Below are 19,278 nucleotides of genomic sequence, written 5' to 3' on the forward strand. Positions count from 1 at the left end.
GACTTGTTTACAGGTTTTGATCAGTTAGTTAGTTTTCAGATGTCTTCATGCTGAGCACAAACGAGCTCCTTGCAGTGCTTTCTGAGTCTGAATGTGTCTTTTCATCGTCGAACATCCAGCTGTGGAAAAGGTCCACTGCTGTTAAGACGGCAGAAATGAACAGCAGTCTGACAAAGAGCCTCCTTGTTGCCTCAGCTCAGAGTGGAAGGCGGTTCATATACTGGATCACTATCTGACCCTCTACCAGGCTTTCTTTTAAACACACATTCCTTCAACAAGAGAAATTAAGTGAATATATGCTTTAATAATTATGGATCTAGTCAGCCACTATTAAATAATTCTGATGATTGTGAGGGTGTGTTAAGTTAACATTCTACGCTGGATAAAAGGAAATTACTGGAGCGAGTAAAAGGTACCCGAACGCACCTCAACATCACTTAAAGTTTTGAGTCACCTGCAGTTCAGTATCTTTAAAACTATTTTAGGTTTTCTTCAGCCACAAAAAACTCAAGGATGTCAAGTCAACCATTTTTTTTTAATTCCCTGACCCTTTAGTTGAGACTTGGATGAAATTTGAAATGGAACCAAAAAGAGACAGCGGTCAATCAACATAATGTTAAATCATGCCGGAACATTATTTAACAGATAATGTCACTCAGAAATAAATGCTTCCAACAGTTATCTGGTTGTAAACTGAAACAACCTGCTGTCACAGTCTCTAGTCAGGAAGCGCACAAAACAGCTGATAGTATTTACAAACAAGAACTTTACAGCCAAAATGAACTTTCTTCCATATACCCTATTAATTAATGATTTGATTGCAAGACATACTGAGGAGCAGGTCCACAGCACAAAATCTATGATCATTGATTCATTCTGAAATAAAACATTTGTGCTTGGCACCTCATTCTCTGTCTTTATCATTCATTAAATAAAAAATAATGCATTAGAGTTAAGACATGAGTTATAATGCTTAAAGACAACCCACTTCCATTTAAATTAAAAAAGGATAAAAAAAAACTTTGGCAAAGTCTTGTAAAATCTTCATTTAAAATAGTATCTTCCGCAATGTCCATTTTGGTCGAGCTTTTTACTTTTCTTTTTTTTTAACCTCCAAGACAAATGTACATATATTTATAAATCATGTCCATCAGTATTTCTGTACTTTTTTACCCTGTCCAGCTAATCGGAATGCAAACAGCTGGTTTTTAGTGATAAAATATAACTGTCCTTTTCATGCTGGACACACATGGACGTCATGAAGTCATGTCCAATGTCTTTCCACAGCCCCATCTGTCTTTCCAAGTGTAAAAGTATTTTTGATGGACAAGTCCTCGTCCAAACTCCAGTCTGTAGTTTACGATTAAAGGAATGTTACCTTCTCTTTGCCCGCATCGAGAACCTCAGAAGGAAAAGGAGGCGGTGGTGGTGGAGCCTCGTTGCTCCTCTTTTGCGTGCTGAAGGACTGAGATATCTTCCCACTGTGGACAGATCCTGGTAGGTTGAAGGCACCTGAAATATACATATACATTTATAAATAAAAAAAAATTAAGAGAAGTAACGGAGCTACAGTATATGCCGGTAAAATTACAGCAAAAGCCAACAATATAAGACAAATCTCCCTGACCACCTCTGTACTGCATACATGATCTTCTGATCCAAGTAGGATTTATGGAAATCAAGCATATGTACCAACATACCAGAGGATTACATTAAAGTGTTCAAGTGTAAGAGTTTATGGGCTGCAGTGGATACCCATATATCTTAGATAACAAATTAAATTCACTGTCATATGTTGCGTTTCACTCAACACTGTTCATGCTACTGCAATCAGATATATATTTGAAAGACACTGAACCTGAGCTTTCTTCTATTTTGCCAATATTGACTCAGAGTGGAAATCCAGTCAAAGAATACAGATGCGCTTGCACCCTCTTCCCAAAGGCAACTGCCGCTGTGGAAAATAAAACTGGTCATAAAACTAACCTGAACTCACTATCTTTTTCACTCATATCTGGCATGTTGCAGATTCTCCACAAGAGAGAGGTGCTAAGTCACCAAGTTGGACACATGCCACTTTGCACCACATGCAGGAAAAGAAAGGAGTAATATGCTTGTAGAGGTAGACGTGTTGATGTCGCCACCTAAAAAAGGTAAAGAAAGTAGTAGCTGCTGCAATTTTGTGCAGCTGCCGTTTATTTTTTGTTTTACATCTTAGCTAAAAATACTATAATTAATAAAAATAAATCGCTAACCTTCATCTATGAACAAGGCCATCAAGTTGACTGCAAAAACAGTCACCTCTACAGAGTTAATTATTCTACATATAAACAACACCACAGGAGTTAGTGAGAGTTCAAGACTTTTGAACAGACTTTCAATGCAAATCAATTGGTATCACTTAAGGGAACACTTCTGATTATAAGGGGTGACGTCTTTATGTGTGAGGGAGAAGACACTTATGTTAGAGTGTCTGTACCTGACTGGTAGGTTGATGGCCTGCTGTTACTTTTGGCTCTCAGACTGCCTCCTTCTTTCCCGGTCACTCGGATGGGCAGCACCTGGTTAACGTCTATAGAGGCTGGATGTAGAGAGGCAGGGCTGGGGTCAGTGTTGGTACCACGTGCAGGTCGGCACACTAACTAAAACTTTAAGTCCTTTAATTCTGAAGAAATTCTAAAGCTTCTCTTTTGCTTGCTGTGGTGCCAACAACTGGCCCACTTTTGATGAACAATGTGTCCTAAAAGTTCAGCTGCAGATAAATGTTTCAAACCAATCAATACCTAAATGAAGCAGTGTTGGTCACTGTCCAGCCTCTGCAAATGTTTCTCTGTATAGAATAAACATCCCCTGATTTCTTTCTGAAGTCTCTTGTGTGCTCTATAGCAGTTTTAAACTCTTTTTGAGAAAGAAAATACATAAAGATGTTAAACTCAAATTGAACACTTTTACTGAAACACAAGGCGATAAGGTGTGCAGGCCTGACCTGCACTGTGTGTTCTCTGGTGCGACCCTTTCTTCTTCGAGACTTTGTCCTTTCCCTTGGACAGAGCAGCCAACTTGGTGGGGATCTGCTGCTGCTGCATGGACGCAGATTTGTGTAACTGGTTGGTGGGGCTGATCAGGTGGACCTGCAGGGGGCTCATGCTCTCCCTGCGCGGTGGAACCTTTGGAGGAATTTCCAAGGAGTTGGAGTTTGTGAGCATCAAGTGGGGCTTCAGAGTTGAGGTCCCACCTCCGTTCACTATGCTTCCCCTGAACGACTGGTGACTGGAGAGACTCAAGAACTAGAGAGAAAGAGGAGATGCATTTTTCAAACTCTGTTAAGGATCAATATATTTTTGATTAACCGATTTGTTTCATAAGATTTAAAACATCAGTGTTATATAAATTCTCCTGACTTCATGTTTCTTGACTAGATTATACTTTATAAAGGATAAATGAACAACAATTAATTAGATTCTCGCCCAATCCCGTACTTGTGCAGGATCATCATAGTTTCCCGGGTAGAACTTCTTTATCTTCTCCTGCAGCTGTTCGAGACGTTCCCTCTCCTGATTTAGACGCTCCTTGTCCCTGTCTACTGATTTTGTGGACTCCCTCAGCCTCTCCAGGTCCTCCTGATAGCTTTCCTTCAGGCTCTCCAGCTCAGCCTTCTCTTTATTGAGCTTCTCCTCCCACTCTCGACAGTCCACCTCCCTATGTTGCAACCGAGCCTCTAGACTCTCAATCTGCATCCTCTGCTGCTCCTTCTCCTTCTCCCAGCGCTGCTGCTCCTCTCGATGCTGGGCCTGCAGCTTGTGCATGTTGGCAAGCTTCTCCTTCTGCTTCTCCGAGTTGCGTTGCTTCTCCTGCTCCAGCAGCACACTGCTGTAATGACGAGCGGGCTGCCTGCTCTTTGTCTGAAAAGCGTGCTGCAGCTCAATCTGGCTGTCCTGCTGGGCGATTATTGCCTGCACGTTGAAGAATTGAATATAACCATGAATGTGAAACATATGGAATCTAACATAGGAAAGCACACACTTTGTTATTGTGGTCGAAAATGTCTGGCATTCTTTACATAAAGCACATCATTCGTTTTACAAATATAGCCAAAAGTAAGCAATTAAAAAAACAAACAATTATATATATATATATAAAAAAAATATAAATAAAATATATATTAAGAGCATCAACAATGTCTTACTTCTAAGCTGTACAGCCTCTGTGCAAGCAGTATCACCTTGTCACACACCTACAGAGAAAAATAACAATGCACACCAAAAGACTTGCAGTGACATGTAAACATTTCCGTATTAATGAAAAGAGATAAAACAGAAAACAATTAATAAAATAAAGTACGGAAAGGGTTACCTCTGCCTCAGAAAAATGACTGGTGGTGAAACTGCAGTTTGGTGTCTGTGTGTTGTCATCAGTCTTGAAAGCAAAATAGCACAAGCAATGTAAATACCTGATGTTTTATCACCGGATGGAAGTAAGGTTTAGATTATTTACATCCGTCTCACTCACAGACGGTTCCAGGCTCGCAGAGCAGTAACTTTCCTGGAGCTGAGGGTCAATAGTGGTGTGAGCTGCTTCTCCGTCTGACCAAATAAAATCATACACATCCAAAGTTAAAAACTTTCATATACTCAATATGAGCTTCTTCTTTTTTTACTTGGTTACTTTGGTTTATTCGATAAGGGACAGTGCACATTAATACAAATATTTCTGTAAATGTGCCAGAGTTAGCCAATAGGCTATTTTTCATCTGTAGATGGCAGATGTCACCCAATTCCTGCTGGATTATTAAGCTTGTTGCAAGTAAAACCAATGCAATGAATGTTTAAAACACACCCGAGTATCCATATGTAAACCTGATGTGTAATATGTGAGTATAATGCTTGCGTTCAAAAGAAGGTTTTTGGCAAATTCCCTGACTACTTCTATTAAAACTCATGTCAGAATGTCTTGCTATAGATCACGCAAGTAAATAGGTCACACAACGCACACAACGCACGCACACAATGTCCCAACTATCTTAGTTTATTTACTTTCATCAGGGTTACCATCAGCCACTACAAAGGTCTCGGCCTTCCAGAGCAGCCCCTCCTGCGTCTCATTCACTTCCATAAGAAGGTTTGGGTCTTTTATCCTCGTGAAGAGCAGGTTCTGCAGGTTTTCCACTGCAGACAAAAGGAAAAAACAAACCCTTAAAAGATCTTCACCTGAAAAGACATCAGTGCTGAGTCACGACTTGGCTGTATGGAAACCAAAGAGGATATTTTCTTGTGTGCATAACTCAATTAAAATACGGACTGTTATGGCATGACAGTGTTTTCATAGCTAGCCGATGCCAAAAGTAAATACTGACTACCGCCTCATTATTACAACCAGGATGAACAAGTCTTCTCAAAACTGAGGCTAACCTCCGAGTAAAAACTGAGCTCTTACCCTCATTGATGGCTCCTTTGAGCAGAGTCGTCCCCTGCTGGAGGTCAGTGGCGTCACCTCGGAGCAGCAGCCCTTTATGGGGGGTTTCCTGCTCCGTAATTGTCTCGTAGAGAGCAGCAAAGAGCTGCTGCTTCTCCGCCAGACTTTGCATTATCAGCTCATCCCTCATCTTTAGATTATCTAAGGAGTAACAGCATAAAAAAAGAAACATTTTTGTCTCATAGATGCAGTAGAAAGGATGAGAAAAGTAAATTGATTGGATTACTGCATTCCCTCCTGAGGGGCACTGGAAGGATAAACAGGTACGTTTAATTATCTTCAAAGAGCTGAAGTTGACTCCTTTTCAGTGATTCTGGATCTATATAGTTCACAAACATGACTATAACTAATTAAGATAGATAGATAGATAGATATATATATATATATATATATATATATATATATATATATATATGCGGACAACCTCTTCTTTTCCTTTATGAAAACCAAACCATATGATACACAATCCAACCTTTCCCAAATAAAAAAGTACTCTATCTACAGAGGAATACTGAACCACAGAACAAAATAATTAAACTTATAAATTACAAAAGGTTGTTTCATAGGACCCTCAATGCCTTTAAGTATGGCTCCATGTGAAGCTGACTAAGCATGCGTGGAAAGAAGCTTTAAGCACCACCTGGACATTTATTTGGTGGGAAAGATAATTGACTGAATGCGTGGCATAGCCGAGAAATCTCTTCCCATAATCACATTTTAGATTCTTGTGTATGAAAGAGTACCTTGAAATTGTTGCAGTGTAGCAGTCAGTTGAAGGTACAGCTCCTCTTCTGGATAGCTGAATCAGACATTTGACCAGTTATTATTATTATTATTATTATTATTATATATATATATATATATATATATATATATATATATATATATATATATATTTTTTTTTTCCCCCTTATGAGAATGTTCTCTTCATTTTGCTTTTTATTTTCATCTCGTGATGTGGTATATTTAAGGATGGAAAGAACTCTAGTAATACCGATAAGATAATCATGAAATGCTGTGTCCATATTTATATATATAAAAAAAATACAGATTATTTTTATGAAGAAGACATTGTTAATATAATGGGCACATTTCCGTGACATTTGAGCACATCAAAGTTCTCACTTTAGAAACTCTGAGATTTTCATTTGTGTCACATTCAAGCCATATATCATGATCTAATGGGCAGAGAGACATGACATGTAATGGTGATAAAGCTTCAAGAATTTTATTGATTACTATTTTTAGAATGCACTGACCAAAACAGAACTAAATTATGAGGCTCTTATTTCAGTCACATTTCAGTCTTTTAGCCATCATCAGATATCAATGCTATCAACACAGGCAGATGCAACTATTCTATGAAACGTTCATAGAGTTGTAATCAAAACAGATTGAGGGGTCATCAGCTTACCAGTTCACAGCTTCTCGTATGAGAGCCGTCCATGTGATGCATTCCTCCCTGGAGGGCGTATGGATCTCGTACATCTCCGGCGTGCTAGTGGTGCATTCAGAGATAAGGTACATGGCTTTGTCCTCATGAGCCACCTCCCTAACTATTAGCTTCTCAAGGGCGATCACTGGGGGTTTGTTATCCTGCATGAGCCACCATAATACAGCAGGTGTTATTATTAGTATTCAAATAATCATCACAATCGGTCCTAGATTATGACATGTCATGCAAGATATGATGCATCTTGATGAAATGATGAGGAATGTTAGTTATGTAGATTAACAGGATGAAATTGGAATGGATACATGATACAGTAGGTAGTGATTCAGCAAAATAACTCACCACAGCAGCAAACACAAGCTTCTGATCTTTCTCTTGTAAGAGGAGGAGCACGTCTGACAGCAGCACAGCATGAATTTCTAAAGAGACACAAATGTCGCTCAGCATCAAAACAATTGCTTGAAGTTTTGACTCAAGCTGCCACGTCTGTCTAGCATGTGACTTTTAACCTTTGACGCTATGTAATGACATAAACATAACATATGCTGCTATACTGGTTCTTTAATCTTTCACAAAGGCAAAATGACGCAAAAAATAAACGACATATTAAAAACACACATCCTTATAATACTGCAGTAATCAACTGAGGCGTCAGTCACTTGATCCCTCAAAATAGCTTCAAAATTAGATCAGTGAGAACACACGCGCGCTTTGGTGACAATAAGGCAACGTGCAAGAGTAGCTGGAAGTGTGTCAAAGTTTTGTGTCATGTACAAAAAAGGTGATACATTAAAAAGAAGAACCTGAATGAGTAGAGAACCATAAAGACTGCAGACGTTTCCATACAGGTGTATTGCGTGATACACTTGTTCCTTGTCGAGGTCAATATGCAGAGTTAGTTACTTTGTCTTGTTCTGCTACATTAGCGTATGAAAAGATACTTTAATTGAAGATGTATTCCCTTGCAGTGCAGGAAAAGCACAGTGATCATCAGACCATCAGTCTCACTACATTGCCAGTTTTCATTGATTACATTACATTTAATTTAGTTAACGCTTTTATCCAAAGCGATTCACAATAAGTGCATTCAACCATGAGAGTACAAACTCAAAACAAAAATCAAAGGAAGTAGAATTTCTTCAAGAAAGGCTAACTACAAAGTGCTCTAAGTGCCATTTAAATGCTACATATTGTAAAATGTTATTACAAATTTTATTCAAGGTATAGTCGGAAAAGATGTATTTACTTTGTGGCAGAAGATACTTTCTGCTGTCCTGATGTCATTGGAGAGCTCATTCCACCATTTAGGAGCCAGCAAACAAATTAATGACAGCTCTTAACAATAAGATATCTGGCAAAACATTTTACTACATAGCTGTGAGCAACAATTATTGACAGTGCCACAAACCTTTTTGTCTCCCGGAGGACTTCCAGGTGAAGGTGCCTTCATGTATCAGTGTCCTGTTGCCATGGATCAGATCCTCCCTGCGGAGCAGTCGGCCGTCCTTCAGTCGGCCCTGAGATTTTGGCTCCAGACGAAGGGCGATCTCTCTCTGACGAGTGGCTTTCTCGTATTCCCTGACCTGATCGTTCACCTGCGAGATGGTGTCTTTGATCAGCGCCAAACCCTGTACCAGAGACTTGTACTCGTCTGTGTCCGCTGAAAGGAGCGTGAAACATATTAATAAACCAGTCTTTATATAGAGTTGATAACATCAGATACATGGCAGCATTCTAGCCAACATTTGCATTGCCAAAGAAGATAGCCAATTGGATTGCAGTCCTTTCATTCAGTTTGTCAAAGCCTGAACATCGACTATAACGACTAGTTGAGATCCGGGTAAGTGATGAGATGATACCTTCAGTGTTCTCGATGATTCGCTCAACCAGGACGGGATATTTTGTGATGCGTTGAGTAACCAACAGAAAACACTCAGGGATTCCCAACCGTCGCACAAGGGGAAGCTGCCCTATTTTCTGATTTTAAAAAGAAGAAGAAGGGCGTTGTTTTTTAAAACGTGCAATATTCCTGCCAGAAAACTGTCTTAGGTTATAAACATTACAGACAACTATTTTTGTTTGCTGCATCATTCTTTGCAGAACGTCATCACGGTTGCTTGTGAAAAGTTCAGTCTCTTAGGTACTGCTTCTGAAGCTCCAGGCATGCAACAAATACACACAAAAATCACATCCATATACATACATACATTTAGCAATTAGTACAAATTGCTCACCCTAATAAGGAGCTGCATTTTCTTGTTACTCTGCAGCTGCTCTTTGTAGAGACTGATGGCTTCACTGTGATTACTGCAGAATTGACTGTAATACCCCATCATTCTTTCTCCCAGTGCACCTGAAAACTAATACAAAAGGGGGAAAAAAACATTTAATGTGTATTTCTAGACAGGATACGACGTAGTAACAATGTTTCAACTGCCAATTTATGACAAAAAATATAAAGATTCCCTCTATTTTGGTAGAGGGAATAATGGAGGAAAGAAAGAAGCTGAGCATAAAGACCCCAAAACAAGCCGTGAAACAAGGATATCGTGGCTGTATGGCGAACACAAAATGCAACATACACAAACAACGCCACGGAGCTTGTAGGAAGCTGTTGTTCTGAAACCCAAATATGAAAATATTGGCAATGTAGTGTATTTGGCAATAATACAATTCTTTGTCTTATGAACGTCTGGATAATGTTAAACAATCTGTATTGTGAATTCATGATTTTTTTTGGTCCTTTTTGGAACCGTCATCAGTTATTTTGGAGAAGATAAAAATGGAAAAAGAACCTAACTTGCCATTTTATGTTGAGATGCAAACCTACAGGCAATTTGACCTGAAGGCAAGTAAATACATTATAAAATGGTACTATACAATACTTGCAGATGGGGAGTATTTGAACCAATAAAATAAACATTTTGTACTTTAAGGTGAAGCACTAAGTGAAAGTTAGCTTTATACTGCCATGTTTAAATATCTGAATTTATTATGACCATGCCAGTCTTGCCACTGTTCACTTTGTGAAAAAGTGTTTAAGATCAAATAATTGAAACACCGAAATTCTCGTGTTTTAACATTCAAATGTACCTGCTTTTTTGGGGATTAAGAAAGGATTATTTCATTTTATCTTGACATGATTAAAATGTAAATGTTTTTCTGTGTATCATTATGAAATGAAGTATTTAGGTTGAAAAGTTTTAGACTATAAATAGTTCCAATGGCATCAAAGAGTACAAATGGTAGCAATCTTATGCTTAATCAGTATTATGATAAGGAGGGGGCTGTGGAAACTTTCTCCCCTGTCATTGACTGCAATGACTTACACAAAAGCTAGCTGTTGTAAAATATGACTCAACCCTACCTGAGAGATGAGAATATCTCCTAGCTGTGTGATCTGGTAGTTGTGTGAGCTTCCTTCCTCCTGACTTTGGTGTTTGCGTACTTTGAGGCAGTCAAGGAAGTGCTGGTGGACCATGAGCAGGTCTTCCACCACAGGGAAGAGCCTCTCTAGCCTGGCCTCCTCTAACAGCGAAGACTTCTTCAACTGGTGCATGTAGACATGGAGAAGGATTTTTAAGGTGCGTACATGGTGCTTCTCCGTCTGGATCAACTCTAGAAAATTGATCAAGAGAGATGTCTTGATTAATACGTCGAGGTTAAGTGCCTGAAACGTACAGTCAAATGTGTGTGGGCGAAAGTGATTGTAAGCGCCTTGCGTAACAACGAAAGCAAACAAAGTTCTGAAAGTGAAAAAAAGTAGGCCACCAGGTTTAACCTTGAATTGTTATAATTACTGGTGTCATTATACTTATTATCATAGTTGAGATGTTAACCTTCAAAAAGGTCCTCCGAGTTAAAGACAGCATAAAGCAACATAATTATAGGCACTGTCATCTCAGATAAAACAGTGCAACTATGTTGCAACTATGTCGCTACAATCAGAAAACAAAGATTACTCCATTTGATTTCGGAAAATATTTTGGGGATTATCCATTTACAGACTTCGCTGGTTGAGCCTACCATAGATGACTTCCTGTCTCTTAACAGCCTCTTTTGTCAGGGCCCTCAGGTAGTTCTGGTCCACAGCCAAGCCCCACGACTCCGCCTCCAGGTTCTGGCGGTCGGACTCCAGCTCTCCTCGCAGCAGAGCATAATGGGAATCTGGATGAAACATGGACATTCACAAGGCTTGTGCTTTGTGGTCATGTGGTTATGTATCTCAGTGATTCATTAGTAGTCATGTACGGGTCATTTTTTTTAAAAGTCTTATTTTAGTGGCAAAAATATATTTAACATTTTTATTGTTTCATTCAAAAAAGGGGAAGGTTCAATTTAACAAAAACAAGCAATTGTAGCCACTTCTAACTGCAGGTTTTATGGCCATGCTTTACAAAAAGGCCACTGTCAAGTAACGCACCGATCTTTCTTTCTGTCCAACATATAGTTACTATTTTATAATGTGTAAAAACGTTGTCATTCTTATTTTGAAAGGTTCCCTGGAAAGATGCCCTTTGTTAAATCTCCAATCAAAAATATACACAGGAGGTATGAATTCTTAAAAATAACTGTTTGTGTCGTTTTGGGATACTGAATGAATATGCTTTTTGGTATAATGTCCAAGTCTGTGTTTTGTTGTGCCAAAAGTACAGGGAGCTTTCAGCAGCTTCTTATCCTGCTGGCAGAGACCCACTGACCTTCTAGGTTGATGGGCTCAGCCAAAGAGGAAGCCAGTGACACAGAGTCCTCAGGGATGAGCTTCAATCGGAGGCCTTCGACCTCATCCATCTGCACGGGACTGGATCTAGTTAGCAAGTGACGAGATAAAGCTCCATGGGTAAAAATTATGTCAGCACACAAAACTGCACTCATCTTGTTAGTTTTCATTTTTGTTGGAGCTTCTTGGTATGTTGACCATTACATGAGTCAGAATCAGGTTTTGTAACGCTTATCTCTATCAAGTTGATAAGGAACCCGGAAAAACATGCAAATGTTTATTTTGTAGTTAAAAGTCAGCAAAAAGGTACACAATGGAAATTAGTTCATGTTCACCAACCTGGGACTTGTGTTGTTGAAAGAGGAGGAACCAGGCTGAATTCTGTGTTTTTTAGGGGTAACGGTCATGCCTGGACTGAGGATGCAGGCGGGGAGGCTGGAGGAGAAATGCTCTCCCCAGAGCTGAGAGCTGAGAGAGAGAGAGAGAACACACAACAAACATCAGAAAACTGATATATTCTTCCCCCTGGTTATTTATGTAAAATCACAGTGAATTGTCAAATAAATAAGATGTGATCTACAATTATGCAACACATCAGACAAGACTAACTTTAGCTGTAAACTTTTTTGAATAATTACATTTTTGAAAAAAGTTTAATGTTTATATCACCACAATACAATAACAATGGACAGATAATTGGCCAGTGACACATTAAAAGCAATGAGCATTTCAAGGATTAAGAAGTTATTACTCAACAACAAATGCAAATTAACATAACTTCACAATCACTAATCTAGCATTGTAGAGAGGGAACTGGTTTGGCAAACTGTAACGACCCAGCTCACGTCAGACCAGCTTCAGGCAAAAATAAAATAACTAAATAGTGCTAGAGGAGAGAGAACACAGAACTGTACGACATGATTACAGTGACAGGTGCAGTTGTTGTTTGCACATACATATCAATACTTAATCATTCCTATGACCCTATTACATGACATGTATGTCAATGAGCTAAACATCTCTGCAGAACTGGGTGTAAAAATTGCCATAATAATAATGACTGTTACATGTTTTAAAATCCAGCTTTGAAGTTTCTTATTTCTGCTCTTGAATGACTTTAAATGGCAATCATCTCTACGTCTGTGACCAGGAATTACTCACTTTGTTCACATCTATACACTTCTGTTTATTACTTTGAGTGTTCCACAGTTTCCTTGTGACACTGGAGAACACAAAAAAGAGGAAGAAAATCCTGCAAATAAAATCAGAGAGAAAAATGCAGAAAAATAACTGACATTGAACAGTCTGATTGAATTTGGTGCCAACTGACAGAAAGCAGTGTGTGCTGGTTTTAGTACCGTGACCCTGCTGGCTATGTGGGGCGACTGTGGGTCAGTGGTTAGTAGGTCCGTCTTTCAATCAGGGGGTTGGTGATTCAATCCCCGCCCTAGTCGATGTGTCCTTGAGCAAGACACTTAACCCTGCGTTGCTCCCTGTACGTGTGTTAATGTAACATGATTGTAAGTCGCTTTGGATAAAAGCGTCAGCTAAATGACATGTAATGTAATGTAATGTAATGTATGTCTATATGCCCCTGGAGGGCCAATGAGACTGATCCAGTGTTTACTACAAAGGTCCACCTGATTCAATGGCAGCAGTAGCAAAGCTTGTGGCCAACCAGACAGAAGGAAGAAGACTCTATAACACGGGTGGTAATGTGGGTGCTAAAATAAATCATACTGGACAAATAAGAACAATGTAAAAAATACATCCACAATTGCTAAAAGATGTCCACTAATTTTCCATCTACAATAGAAACTGCTCTCCTATTGCATCGGAGCAGCAGTTGTTCAAAGTCAGACACACCTCAAACTTACACATTACTGTTTGACTAAAGGAGTTGTGACAGAAACGGACACAGGAGCTCTTTTACTCGCCTCCGTCTCAGTCCTGCAGAACAAGAGCAGAGGCAACAATATCACTGTGACACACACAGCTTAGAGAGGCTTATAGCAGTTCATATTCATGACGGCTTTATATGCTGCTACAGGTGGCCGTCTTTAAAAAAAAATAAAAAATAAACTTTATATTTGTTAATTTGATACGTGTGATATGGGCGGTGATTTAATGTAGATGCTATAGTCACATCAGTAGATTGATTGTCTAGGACTTCATATCTATCTTTTTTTGTTGAACCCCCATGACAAAATGAAGGAGAAAGTAGAGTCAATATGTGCAAATTTGTATTCAAATATTCAGCCAAAGTTCCTCGATTTCTCTTCACTAGAGAACAGATCCTTACAATTGTGATTTTCGATAAACTGCTTAAGTCATTTATCAAGCAACAACACAGTCAAGCGTTTAGGCCCAGTAGTACTTTGAGCTAAAGCTTATGTCAGCTTGCTAAAATTAGCACTAAACACAAAGTACAGCTGATGACCACATAAAATACCTGTGCAAAACCTCCTTTTATCATCTCAAAAACATCTCCAAACTCCGCCCCACTTTGATAATTCCCTCTTCACTGGGATCACTGGCAACAACATCCAGAAACTGGAATACATTCAAAACAGCGCTGCCAGGATCCTGATGAGAGTCCGTAAATATGAGGACATAACACCCGTTCTACACTCACTACACTGGTTCCCTGTCTCATTCCGGATTGACTACAAAGTCCTACTACTCACCCATAAATGGAAATGCACCTCCCCATCTACAAGAACTCATTACTGCCCAAACCTCAGATCCAGAAACATCTCTCTCCTCCGGGTCCCCAAGACCAAGCTCCGCACCATGGGCGACCCACAGTCTCCCTGACCACGTGAGGCCAAAACAGACACTGGACTCTTTTAAGACCGGCCTAAAAACCTTTTTATTCAGGAAGGTGGTTTTGACTTTGTGTCAAATCACTGCCGTTTCTATTATAGTTTGTTTTTAACTATCTACTGGCTCTGAGATTCTTTTGAATGAAAAGTGCATTACAAATAAAATGCATTATTATTATCATTATTAGTTTTTAAGGTATTTGGTCATAAACCATCTGACCAGACCAGACAGTGTATGGTCAAGGAACCCTGATGAATGACAGAACCAACGTTTCATCTAATAAGTTGAAATATATCAGTCTGGTGAAAATGGTGGAACGACCACCAGACGGGCAAACTGAAAGACCAACTTCACCATCCACAAAGCCATGCCGTAAATTTTAGAATATGCCAGACATTCCTGTCAGAGTTACAAGTGTGAGGATGTGTTTAATACTGCAATTTCACAGAATAAATAAACATATAATTATTTATTTGTAAATAAACACAAACATTTGTTGTTTGCAGCCCTCATCTAGCCTCGAATCTCAAAACTCTACCTGCTGATCAACCATTTCTTGTTGTGTCCTGAAAACAGTCATGGAGGAGAATCACAATGTCCCAGTTTCTATTACAATAATCTGCCAAAGAATCACATGATGTTTGTCATTACTAGTCTTTCCTGTTTCTATTTTAGTAATAGCAACAACTGTGCTTTGGACTTAACCGACCATATTAAAAGTATTTCCAAAATACATAATTTCTTACCATATGGCCCATTTAAGATCTACGAATGTCTTCAGCATACAAACTAACAAAAAAACTTTACAGCACCAGTTGCTGAAGCACTTTTTCCCCAAGGTACTTGGATTACATTACTTTCTTTAAGACTTGTTTTAAAGCCCTGTGGTGTGTTATTAGCCATATTGTGGTTGTATAATTATTCAGCCCCTTGTTGGTAATGACAACCACACCTAAAGTAATTCACCCACACTGAGTGGAAAGGAAACAGAGCAGCATGAAATACAGGTCATTCCCTGCAAGAGACAAAACAAGACCAGCAAGTCTGCCAAGTATCCTGCGGAGGACAGAGAGAAAGGAGGAAAAGTTTGTTGCGTTTGTAGAAAGTAATTTTACTTTGAAAGACATGGGCCCTAATCACTTCAACACCACAACACCGTGAAAACAAATAAGTGGCTGATGTTCTGCCTTGACAAGTAAAGTGAAACCAGGCAATTGATGATCAATATACCCATTAGTCCGAGGAGACCATAAAAACTGACCGATACACAGAAACCAGTGATCCGTGTTGCTCTTGTTCTTAATAAACCCTTTAGACTGAATTTGTTTAACGTCATCACAGAGGCAGAATTTTACAAAAACAGAGACGTAGTGAAATCTACCCTCAAAGACAACAGAGTCTTGCTTGTAATCCATGTTGCCTTCACATCCACCAGCCTTGACACAGTTGAATTATTAATTTCTGGATACGGTCTGTGTTTTTAATCTGTAAACGCACGCCATGCATTTCTGTCAGTGAAGGTGGTGAATCCTTCCCTTACCAAGATATACTTATGTGTGCATACAATGCTGCGTGAGACCCGGGTAATGCAGTACTTCCTTCCTGTGACTGTATTAGTCTGCCAATAAATGTTAATCTTTTTAATGATTGGTCAGCATCAGGGGCTTTAACCCTAAATATAAAATCCTGGCATTATCAGATTTGAGCTCTTTGACTATAATTCATGTTTGCTGTCCATTTTGTACGAGTATTTTCAAATGAACGCTATACAACGTTTGTTGGATTTTCCTTACAGTTTCGTGCAGCCATTGGTTAAGTTAATTTCCAATATGAACACCATTGATTGATGTATCTTGCATTAGAGCTGAATGGATTCATTCATGGATTCAGATTAATTTGAACAGCCTGCTTTGCAATTTTTCCTAACAATACTGTAATGTTTACATAAGGACTTGATGTTTACTGTGATGGATTACCAGACCCTGAAATGTTTGCTGTCCAGAAAATAAATGGAAACCAATGGCTGCAAGGAATAGTTTCAATACTCAAGTTTCTAAAATACAGAATGGTTTGCAGAATGGCTCGCTGAGCTCTGACGTATACGTGCATTTGAGTTAAATGGGCAAGAGGATGCAAACCCCCTGGTATTTATTGTGACTATAACATTTAGAGGTCATATCACGCTCTTGAAAATAGAATACACCACAATGGTGACAATAAAAAAAATGAATTCCTTGGTCAGCTGCTAAATACATTCTTTATAATTTTTTTCTAGTCATTAATGACTTCCTCTTCCTTCAACTGACACTTGATGGTTTTAAATCCTTGCGGTGCTTGAACGGCTTCTTTTCATACCATTCCGCGTTCAACATTATTTAATTTAAATTAACGTTACTCCAAATGGAAAATAGACGAGGCTTTTTAATAGTTTCCCTCAAAGCACATCGTGAAAACCACATCACGGTCTCATTTGGGTGAATTTGCCAAGCTGTTATAAAAATAAAAAACAGGTATCCCAACCAAATGAAGATGTGACGTCATAGCGACGCTACTTTGGCTATCGTTAATGCTGACATCGACATTAACGACAAATTACTCACTCGACTCAACTGTTCGAACTCAAAATTAAGACGTAGCTAGGTTTTTACGAGGTCGAGTGAGGTCACCGCTTTAGGAACACCAAGGTAGCGAACGTTAGCTAAAGTTAACCACCTGAGGCCAACATTATGAACACTAACGTCCCTACTGTTTAACGTGAGCCACCCGTTTATCAACTTGCTTGTCACGTCCGCCCTGTTAGTTCAACTGCTGACAATAACAATTAAACAACCCAACAAGTTTCCTCTTACCCGGTGTTGAAACCAAGCAGCAGCAGTGCGGAGGACTTTCTGTTTATTTCCAGGGCAAAGGCAGGATAGGAATTGAGGGGAATAAATGTCTTTCAACAAGTCACACTAAAAAGGAGAGGCAGTGAGGATGCCTCGGGAACAACAAGTGCACTCGTGAGAAGTAATGGAGGCGAGCGGGAGGAGGGTGTTTAAAAAGTAAACCTCCTTCTCTCGCTAAGCATTGTGGGATATCGTTTAGTTCAGCGCAACACATTTGGCAAATGCAGACAGGTGTCATGCTTCCAGTATGAACCTGCATGCATTGATATAAATTACTTTTTCTTAATGAATTTTCCTGTAAAAGAAAAAATCCATCCAAATCACACCAGCAGGGTGGAAACCAGTTGGTGTGAAAACTGAGATGCCTTTTTTATTTTGAATTATTAAATGGCTTTTCAGGGTAGGTAGGAACCCAGATGATATTTAAAACAGCTTTTACCGCTCTACCTTTGCATGCATGCTGTGATCCAGACATATTGAGAGGGAGTGCTCGAGTGCACCCCTTCTTATAAAAGGTTAGAGTTCCATTCCAGAATAGCAGAGTACCGCTAGTTATTGAGTGCAACAGGTATCAATATTGACAGCAGAGGAGAAAGTCACCCTGCTAAATGAACATCGGGATGAGACTATTGTGTCACTATTTACAGCATCTATAATAAACTTTCAATCAAAAAATTTGAAGCAAAAAAATAGTCCTTTTAATTGCCCAGAAAAGTGCATGCCTATGATTCTGGGTGACTCCACCTGATGGGGGAGATTGTCTGCTACAATTGAAAGCTCCTGAACGGCCACTGAGTGGACCATGTGTTGAGAAGGCATTGGTTATTCAGTTGGTCATATCAGGTACATACTTTGATTTAGGTTGCATTTAGTGATTTCCAGAACACACCCATCTATGAACACTTTGACCAGAAACCCAAAGGTCAAAAATATATTTTTAAATAAGTGCATTTTTTCATGTTCAGTGTTAGTCAGTTAAAGGGAAAGTTATATATATATATGTTTTAAACCACCCACATGCCCCTATGTACATTTAAAGAGTTATTGGTCTCTAATGTTAGAGATGGTGCAACACAATCCAGTCCTTAAATTCAGACTGCTGAAGCGTCATATTAACTTAAGATGAACAAACGGAATAAGGACTTTTGATTTTTGTCCCCCGTGACTTACATTCATGCATTACAGCGACCAATGACTTTCAAAGAACATTTGGCCTTTTGAGTGTTGTATTAAAACGTGAACCTATTATGTAATACCATATAAACAAGCTCCTATGTCTTTATGAGAAATACTGAGTGTCACAATTATTATACATAGTTTTCACTATAGTTACACTGCAAGTGTTAAAACAATTTAGCTTGAAAGCTCTTTTATTTTTTTCAGATTGTCATTAAAACATGTAAATATCCAATATTGTACAGAAACAAAACTTATGTCAAAAGGGAAAAGCTTGGCCTTGTATAGTATATACAGTATAATAATATCGTCGTCCCAGAGGATAGTTTCTAAACCAATGTTGTCCAGCAGGTGGCATCATTGCACTAAACCTACATTATAACCAATTACAGATGATACCCTCACATAGCATTTAATGCAATTTGATAAATGCTTTTGATTAATGTCTGACAGATATGATAAGTCACTGCTATCAGCATATATGTTGGCAGACATACACATAAACATTTTATAGGTGGCATTTTGATTTATAGACACTTATTTTTCTTAGATAGTTTTATTTGAGTTCTTAATCATATTAAGTTATTTTGAATTTAATGTCACTCATCATCTGTAAAATATCAGTCGTGAAAAGGTGCATTTCCTTTCCTCTGTATATACCTTTATCAAAACTATAAAATAACCAAATTGTAGGCATCATTGCCAAAAGTATTAATTGAGTGTAACGTTGAGTGTTTTTTTGA

The 19,278-nt window shown here is 38.8% G+C and overlaps 1 protein-coding gene across 3 annotated transcripts; it reads right to left on the reverse strand.

The window, feature by feature from the left end:
• Nucleotides 1-516: 516 nt before the first annotated feature.
• arhgef18a (rho/rac guanine nucleotide exchange factor (GEF) 18a) lies at nt 517-17,532 on the reverse strand. 3 transcript variants are annotated; one of them, XM_034554672.1, is made up of 20 exons: nt 17,321-17,532; nt 11,985-12,113; nt 11,626-11,732; nt 10,952-11,092; nt 10,293-10,543; nt 9,160-9,285; nt 8,785-8,902; nt 8,334-8,585; nt 7,268-7,344; nt 6,887-7,068; nt 6,216-6,271; nt 5,434-5,613; nt 5,034-5,165; nt 4,510-4,583; nt 4,354-4,416; nt 4,187-4,234; nt 3,480-3,953; nt 2,987-3,287; nt 2,480-2,581; nt 517-1,512 (listed from the first exon to the last, which is right to left on the reverse strand). In XM_034554672.1, the coding sequence occupies exons 2-20, from the start codon at nt 12,050-12,052 to the stop codon at nt 1,364-1,366; spliced, it is 2,901 nt and encodes a 966-aa protein (XP_034410563.1). In that variant the 5' UTR covers nt 12,053-12,113; nt 17,321-17,532; the 3' UTR covers nt 517-1,363. The 3 variants fall into 3 exon arrangements, with proteins under 3 accessions (XP_034410563.1, XP_034410564.1, XP_034410565.1); XM_034554673.1 differs by having other exon boundaries at nt 5,049-5,165; nt 17,321-17,488; XM_034554674.1 differs by lacking the exon at nt 17,321-17,532 and having other exon boundaries at nt 11,626-11,716; nt 11,985-12,096.
• Between the last annotated feature and the right edge of the window lie 1,746 nt (nt 17,533-19,278).

The sequence above is a fragment of the Cyclopterus lumpus genome, chromosome 17 (genome assembly GCF_009769545.1).
Source record: "Cyclopterus lumpus isolate fCycLum1 chromosome 17, fCycLum1.pri, whole genome shotgun sequence".
Classification (NCBI taxonomy): Eukaryota; Metazoa; Chordata; class Actinopteri; order Perciformes; family Cyclopteridae; genus Cyclopterus; species Cyclopterus lumpus.